This window comes from Crocodylus porosus, unplaced genomic scaffold (assembly GCF_001723895.1).
Source record: "Crocodylus porosus isolate Cpor-Errol unplaced genomic scaffold, CroPor_comp1, whole genome shotgun sequence".
Classification (NCBI taxonomy): domain Eukaryota; kingdom Metazoa; phylum Chordata; order Crocodylia; family Crocodylidae; genus Crocodylus; species Crocodylus porosus.
Genome location: NW_017728886.1, coordinates 169776 through 178186, shown reverse-complemented (window position 1 = coordinate 178186; position 8411 = coordinate 169776). Strand labels below are relative to the sequence as shown.

At 64.5% G+C, this 8411-nt stretch overlaps 1 protein-coding gene across 1 annotated transcript in view; it reads left to right on the top strand.

The window, feature by feature from the left end:
* The window catches only part of LOC109305642 (arf-GAP with GTPase, ANK repeat and PH domain-containing protein 3-like), a 71838-nt gene that overhangs the window by 17702 nt on the left and 45725 nt on the right, over positions 1-8411 (top strand). Inside the window, exons 7-8 of the mRNA XM_019528656.1 lie at positions 4742-4869; positions 8229-8384. Of these exons, the coding sequence (XP_019384201.1) occupies positions 4742-4869; positions 8229-8384 (284 nt within the window). The remainder of the gene's footprint in view (positions 1-4741; positions 4870-8228; positions 8385-8411) is intronic.

The following is an 8411-nucleotide window of genomic DNA, read 5'->3' as shown; positions in this document are numbered from 1 at the left end:
AGGTATGGTGCCGGTTGTTCTTCCCCAGGTGCAGCACCTTGCACTTGTCAGTGTTGAATCCCATCCTGTTCTCATCCTCCCACCCCTGTAACGTGTCCAGATCCAATTGCAGCCTGTTGCTCCCTTCTAGCATACCCATAGCCCCCCACATCTTAGTGTCATCAGCAAATTTGAACAGGTGCTTTTTACCCCCTCGTCCAAGTCACTGATGAAGATGTTGAACAGTGCGGGCCCACAGCCGATCCACTTCCCCAGGTGACCTACACATCTGCCCTGATGCTGCACTGGGTCCCCTGCCCAGTGCAGGGTGAGGGGCAGTTGTCCCTGTGCTGCCCAGCGCTGATTGGAGCTCACCCTGCGCGGGGTCAACACGTGCATGACTTAATTCTGGCTGCACGACAGCCTTGCAGTGGGGACCGGCCGGGGAGCACCCTTCTGCATCTGCGGGGTGCTGCCAGAGTTGGTGCGAGCTCTGCTGCTATTCAAGGCTTTTGCCAGTGCCCTGAAAATAAATGTAAAACCAGCTGCTGCTTTTAAATCTGCAAGTGAGACAGAAACTGGACACATGGAGAGTAAGGCCAGGGTCAGGGCAATCGCATCATGTGGAAACCTCCATCTACGCGAGAAAAACGGTACAGCTGGAGTCCAATTACACCTGAAGGGTGGAGGGCATAGCTGAGGGCAGCTGCTCTCCTGCGAACCCATGACTCGATGCAAGCAGCCCATGCGATGCTGCAGCACTGAGCTCAGGCCACCCTCGGAGGAGGACCTGGGACCAAGATCGGCGCGGGGCATTCCCGCCTGCACGTGGAATTGGTGAGAGTGGTGCTGAGAGGCTGCAGCACCGAAGCATCGAAGTGTCCACACTGAGCCCCTGAGGGGCAAAGAAGAGCCACAAGAGTGATTCAGGGGCTGGAGGGAGCTGTGGGCAGCAGAGGCTGGAGAGCTCGAGCGGCTCATCTTGGTGCAGGGAGATGGAGTGACTGGTCACAGCATGCAAGGGCCTTCGCAGGGAGAGGACAGCAGTGCTCAGCGCATGGTGCAGAAATGAGCAGCTGAGGCCAGAGGGAGAAGATGGGCAGCTCCAGCTGGGAACACGGCATTTGGGGAGTCAGCAGCTGGAGCAAACCAGTGAGGGCAGCCGCCTCCACTGACTGCGGTTTTCAGACATGGATGAGACCTGCCTGCCAGGTGCTGAGACAGGGGCGAGCCCTGGGCTCAGCACCAGGGACCATCATGAAGTTCTGCAGCTGGGATTTACCAATCAGACCCTGTCCCTTCGGGCTGCGATGTGCCGTGCCTGCTTGCTTCAGTCTGCTGTGCCGGGTCGTGCTCTTCACTGGAAGCCCTGGGGCAAGTGCTGCCATGCACGGTGTGGAGCTCGTGTGCGCCCACTCGCTGGGACCAACAGCCTCAGGACCTCACCGCCGTCGCCCAGTTCTTGGTCCGTGCTGGCAGTGGCAGCCAGCGTGCAGCCATGGGGAGATCCAGCGCTAGTCCATGCGATGGCCTGATGGGCTGCAGGCCCAGGCTGCAGCAAGAGGTGAGGAGTGAAACATGAAACATGCAAAGCAGGGACTAGGTGCTTGACACCCCTAGCCCCAGGGTTTGCTCAGGGAGGCTGTGGGGTGCAGCTGGTGGCAGGGCGGGGGGCTGTGCTGGTGCTGCAGGAGGAGAAGCCTGCCCGCAGGTGAGCCATGGCTCTTTGGGGCTGGAGGTCACAGCAAAGCAGGTTTAGACCAAGTGCACTTGAAGCGTGGCCTCATGGGCTTCAGAGCCAGGCCAGGAAGCCTCTGCTGGGTGCTGAGGTCCGTGGCTGTCATGCGCAGAGGCTGCCTCTGCCCCGGGACCTGGCCTCCCCGTGGCAGGAGGGCTCCAGGGGCTGGCCCATGCTGGGGTACCCACTGCAGGAGCCCGGGATTGAGCGTGCTGCCGCAGTGCTGGAGCCCCGTCGTATCGGAGCCGCGCACTGGAGTACGGTCATCCAGAGCCCAGACGGAGTCAGAGCTGCAACCCACAGCTGCCACTGCAGCAGCGCCGAGCTCTCTGCCACCATCGCCGCTTCCCCTGAATTGGCCACTTTAATTTCCTTTGCTCGTTAACTCCTGGGGCCAGCTCAAATGGTCTCTCTCACGGTCCTGGGAACCTGCCAGCCCCTCTGCTTTAGCCCCAGGAGGATGGGGCCAGCTAGAGGAGGGGGACCCACATGTCACGGTCATTGTCAGGCTAGCAGAGCTGGACCTGCCTGTGTCTGCACCTGGCTTGGAGGCCTCTGGGAGTGGCGTGCGAGTGCTATAGGGCAGAGATGCAGTGGGGTCTGAGGGCCCCGAGTCTTCTCCGGGCCCTCCTCGGGCTTGGGTCTGGCCAAGGCACGTCTCCCAGGAGAGGCTCCCAGGACGCCTGCTGTGTGTTCCTGCCCTGGGGCAGGGTCCGCCGGGGGTGGAGAGACGTGGCTGGGATTATGGGACTTCCCGTGTCACTGCAGTGCTGGCCAGCCTGCTCATGGCAGGGGGTTCCCCAGAAAGGTCTGGGACAAGATCGCTGCGGGCTGGGGTGGGGGTGAGATCAGCAGCCGCAGGAGACGTGGGGCAGTGTGTTGCATCGTTAGGTGGCCTGAGAGCTGGGGCTGGCATCTGGCGTGGAGCACAAGAGCTGGGCATGGGCTCCAGAGCAGTGGGGTCCCCTGCGGTGCAGAGCGCCAGGCCCCGCTCCCAGGCGGCTGGTTGGAGACACTGTCGGATGCAGGACGCGGCACTTTGTACCACTTCCATTCACCCTCCCGATGCCGTGCTTGCCCCGCAAGTCTGGGGATGGGGCTCCTGCTTCTCCCACCAGTGTCAGCAGCTCTGCCACCTCAGTCCTAGTCTGAAGCACTCACCCTTAAGCCCAGCTCTCAGGGCTGGAGGCACGGGAGAGGCCGGTGGTGGGGCGCAAGGACCGCTGGCTGCGCTGCAACGTTGCAGAGTGACTGGCAGTGCTGGCTGCAGGCTTCTGCACCCCTGCCCCGTGCACAGCGCTGTGCGGTTCACCCTTGCTCCATCCCCTGCCTGCCTCTCCCCAGGTGAAGCCTCCTGAGCTGTGTATGCTCCACGCTCCCTGCTGCCCGTGGCTCGGAGCCATCACCTCCCCCATGGTTCATATGCCGGTGGTCTGGAGGTGCGTGTTTACTGGGTAGAGGAGCTCCAAGCCAGGGTCCCAGCACGGTCAGACCTCGCCGAGCGCAGTTGTGCTGCAATCTCCACAGAGGGAACTGGCTGGGAGGAGCATGGCAGACCACATGGGGAGGGCAGGTCGTGGCACACTGAAGTAGCCTGTGCCTTTGGGAACGGGCCTCCTCCTGCCACAGACCAAGGGCCAGGAACTCCCCGCTGAACTGCACCATGGACCTGCAGCGTCCTGCCCTGCTCCGTTTCCAGCCGCCCGGGAGCCGTGGGGAGCACACGTGGAGGGATCCAGACAAGGTGGCCCGAGGAGATCCTGAATTTTGGAAAGGGCGTGCGGATGGTGAACTTGACACAGTTTTGTCCAGTTAAAAGTAAACTAGAAGCTTCACTAATATCCTGGGGGTTCAGGGCTGTGTGATTTGGTATAAGATCGAAGCGAAACCAAATATCACTTCATCGGAATGAAATGAAAGCGACCTGTGGGGCTGTGAAATAGGAGGCGCGTGACCAGGAGCAGCCAACAGATGGGGCAGCAGAACAGAGGAGAGCGTCACTGGTGGAACGTCTGGGCGGTTGCAAAGAGGAGCGGGCCGTCAACATGTGTGGACTGGAGAGATTAGCAGGAAGCGGGTAGATGGCAATGAGCTGTGAAGTCACGTGACTCCCCCAGTGCTGCCTGACTAGAAATGTCACTGCCAGTGTCAGTGCCAGACGGCTGGGTTTAAGGTTTGGGTGGAGCAGGGACCAAAGGGTGTGGGTGCCTCGGCACCCGTGCCCCCCCGGACCCACCATGCAGGTCGTGTGCGAGCAGCCATCCTCGGCCGGCTCCTGAAGAGTCCGGGAGGCTCCGGTCTACATGCGCGGCCTGGGCATCTGCCAGCACCTGCCCCGGTGACGTGGCCTGCGTGCATCAGGGTCTCCTGGCCTTTGCCTGGGCCACGGAGAGGGCAAGAAGCCTCCCCCCTCCACTTGGAGCGACACAACTGTTGCTGCCCAGCCCATCTCGTTGCAGCCGTCTCACCAGGCTGTGGTCACAGCCCCGTGGACACGGTCCCCAGCCCTGTGCGGGGCCAGCGCCCGGTGTGATGGGGGCCCTCCAGTGGAGGCCCAGTCTGGTGAGGAGGTTGGGAGGGGCGTGCAGGGTGGGCCTGCTTCTGTTCATGGGGCTGAGGAGTCCCGAGGCGCCTGGCACCCGTGTTGCAGGGGAGCGCTGCTGGTCGGGGGTCCCTGCTTCCCATGCTGCCTGCCGCAGCCTGGACAGCCCTTGCATGGGGCTGGCACGGCAGCCCTCAGTGCTGCGTGCTGGGAGAGTGGGCAGACTTGACCGTGGGCTGCGGGGGGTTATGGCAGGGCAGCCCAGGGGAGGTGTCTGGGTTGAAGCTGGGTGGTCTGGGCCATTTGGGGCACGTGCAGGGCTGCATCCCCGGTCCTGTTCCCTGGGGAGCCACGTGTGAACAGGTCACGGGTTAGATTTCCCCCAGGCAAAGCCCAGGGACTGACTGCAGCCCACAGCCTGGCTGGGGCCTCTAAGAAACCTGCCGCCTGGCCTGGTCCCTGACCCTGTTCTCCTCTTGCAGTGGCGCAGAAGGTGGTCGCCCTGCGCAAGAAGCAGCAGCTCTCCATCGGCCCCTGCAAGTCCCTGCCCAACTCGCCCAGCCACTCGTCCGTCTCTGCGGCCTCCATCCCCTCTGTGCACATCAACCAGGTGAGAGCGGGGCCGCGGCAGGGCTGCCTCCCCTACCCACCCCGGGGCACCCCCTTCGGACGATGCCCCACAGCAGACACCTCCCACAAGGAGGGGCGCTGGGTGCAAGCTCCGCGGCTCGGCCCTGCTGCCCGGGGGCTGGGGCTGGGGATGGTCCGTCCTGCAGCACAGGGGTCTCCCCCCGGGATGGGGCACAGCCGGGAGGTGCAGATGGGGCGCAGCGGGGAGAGTCATCGCGGGCATCAGGGAGGGAGGGCTCAGAGATGCCAGGAGAGCCCATGGGGGCCCTGCTGTGCTGCTTCCCCCACGCCGGGGAGGGGGCTTTGCAGCCCCGGGAGGAAGCAGAGTCCGTGCAGCAGGGGCCAGCTCCACCAGACCCCGAGGGAAGCAAGCAGCGGCAGGGCAGGCCAAAAGACAACCTAGAAATGACCCCTTGGGAGCTTGGCCTCGGCTTTCGGCAACGTCGGCGATGCCAAGCGCAGGGGCGAAGGCCGGACGGCTGGAACGAGGGCACAGAAACTGGGTGGCCGTGATGGCGCTGGCAGCCAAGCTTGGAGAGCTTTGAATTGGAAAGCCCTGGCCCGTGGCCCTGCGGCCTCTTAGCAAGGGCCTGTAATGAGTCCAGCAAGGCGGGCATGGCCCCGTGTGACTGGAGAGGATCCTGCACGGGTGCTGGGAATGGGAAAAGGGAAGCACGTGGTCCTGGGCAGCTGCAGGCTCAGTCTCGGTGCTGCATCAGGCAGTGGAAAAAGCCCCGAGGAGAACGGAGGAGGGTACACAGCCGGGCGTGCGTTCGCCAGATGGACCCACCTGATGCCGTTTCCACCCTGGGAGCTGCAAAAGGGCCGCAGAAGAAACTGTTGCTCCAGGCTTTAGCAAAGCATCTGGTCCGGTGCCATGTGGGAAAGCGTTGGCTGAAGCGGGGTTGGCAGACGAGCTGCATGGGATGAAGGCGCTGGTGAAACGGGAGGGGACGACGGGACGACAGCGCACCATGCCAGCAGGGAGCTGGTGTGCTGCGAGGAGGCTCTCGGCATGTTCTTGAGATGGGTGTGATGCCATGTTTTCATCTATCACCTCAGCATGCATCATCAGGACCAGCTCCAAGCAATGGCCCCTCCACTCAGGATCAAAGCACTGGTTATATTTTCGGTCAGGAAGGGATTTTCCCCATGCTCAGACTGGTCTGGACTGGGGGGTTTTGCCTCCCTGTGCAGCAGGGACGCGGCCTCGGCCTAGGTCTCTGCAGTACCCACAACCCCCCTTGGCGGCGGCAGGACGTCGGCAGCCGCGGCCCCCCCGTATACTGGGGGCAGGGGTAGGGGTGATTAGTTTTGCTTAAGTGTTTGGATTGTGGGTTTGGGCTGGTTTGGACAGGGCTGATCCTGCCTCAGGCGGGAGCTGGACTAGATGTGACCTCTGGAGCTCCCTGCCAGCCCTGCGGCTCCATGGTAGGACCAGGGCATTGCCTGGAAGAAGCGGTTGGTCGAGGTGAGAGAACGGGCTGAAGCTCAGTGGTGCACGGGGCAGGGTTGTGGCCGCGAGGCCAGCGCGCGCGCGCATCGGGAACAGCCGAGGAGGAGCGGGGTCTGGCGCCCCAGCCGGTCACAGGATGGCAACGGGCAGTCCTGTCGGGCACGGGGCATGCAGCCGGGATGGGACATATCTGCATTGCTGTGCCTGCCCTGGCGAGCCCTCGGGCTGCAATTGCTGCCTACAGATGCACGAGCTGGTCGGAGGTGCAGAGAACCAGGAGCGCCGGGCCTGGGGCAGGCGGGTCAAGACTGAAGCGGTCACTTAGCACTGTCCCGCGGCACCCCGGAGCTGTGGGGAGCAGGGGGCTGAGCCCGGGCAGGGGGCAGCTTGTCCTGAGCCTGCAGGTGCCCCAGGGAGAGGGCGATGGTGGACCCGGCTGCTCCAGGAGAGGGGGGTCCTGCTGGCACTGTTCAGGACACCCGGAAACCAGCCTGACAAGCAGGAGCATGGGCCCTGCTGCTTTGGCCCGAGGCTGAGGGCCTAGGCCTGGGCCAGGTTATGGCGGAGGCCATGGGACAACTTGGGGTTGACACGAGCCAGGTCTGTGCAACAGCCCCCGGGGCTGAGCCCGGCACGCGGCCGCGGCCGGAGAGCCAGCACAGGAGGGGCCGCGGGACTTGTCACAGCTGCACGTGGGACCTCAGCGGCTGCACCCAGCTGGGACGCCCACAAATCGCAGCGCCCCAGAAAGTGCCCAGGGCCCCTATGGGGTCCCATGAAATCCCTGCTCCGGGCAGGCGGGGAGGAGGCCACCCTGTGAGACAAGCCTGGTCTGCGCCGCGTCCCTCTGCCACGACTGCCTGTCCCCACTGCCTGTGTGGCTGCGCCGGCGCGTGCCTGGAGCGGGGTTAGGGCGCGGGGGCGTCTGGCCAGCGGCGTTCTCGGGGCTGCACGCGGCCCCGCACCGTTGCAGCCCCCTCCCGCTTCCCCAGGAGCGTGGGACAGGTGCGGTGCTGGGGGTGCCCCCCAAGCCTGTGTGATGCTTCTTGAAGCCGTGCCCCACTGAGCCTTGGCCCACCCCGGGGCTGAAGCGCACGAGGCTGATCAGCCTGGACCCCAGCCCCAAGCATCTCGAGTCTCGTCCTTGAAGCAGCAGAGAAGTCCTCTGCCCAGGCTGGTCACAGGCGGAGGACAGCGCCCAGCCTTGCCGGGACAGCCAGCAGCAGACGTGTCCTTTCACGCGTCCTTCCTGCAGCAGAGCTGGCAACGGCCCCCCTCGCACGGGCTGCAGGGATGCATCAGTCGCCTCCGCGACCGTGGTCCGGGGCCCTCCAGAGCCTGCTTCTCCCAGGACCAAAGCTGGGACCAGCTACGCTCGGCGGGGCGAATCTGCTGGGGCTGCTTCGATGCCTGGCCCCTGCTTGCTGCTCCCAGGGCACGGGGTGCCTGCTTGTGCCCCGGGGCTGGCCGGCCTCCCCAGCACTTGCGCAGAGCCGTGTCCGGATGGACAGAGCTCCCAGCTGCCTGCTAGAGGCACGCGGCCTGGCGAGAGGGGAGCCGTTGCCTCCCTCGAGTACCGCTGCCTGGCATCGAGGCGCCGGTGTGACCCCGAGGGGTGTCTCTGGCAAACGCCCAGTACCTATCGCCTGCAGGTCTCCTGTTGCCAAGCAGCACGGCATCTTTAGCTCCATTTTAGAGGTGGGGACAGTGAGGCGCAAAGGGGCACGGTTGTTCCCGGCCCGGCGGCCTGGGAATGGAGCCCTGGTTTCCTGTGTCCCAGGCCAGTGCCCCCGGCCCTGGAGCCGTGATGGGGGGCAGGGGAATGGGATGCCTCCAGCCGCCCTCCCGCCCCGCCCCGCTCACCCTCTGTCTCTGCCTCTCAGGCCACCAACGGCAGCGGAGCCTTTAGTGACTACTCCTCCTCTGTGCCCTCCACCCCCAGCATCAGCCAGCGGGAGCTGCGGATCGAGACCATCGCCGCCTCCAACACGCCCACCCCCATCCGCAAGCAGTCAAAACGCCGTTCCAACATTTTCACGGTAAGCGCCGCGGGGCCAGGCCGGCTG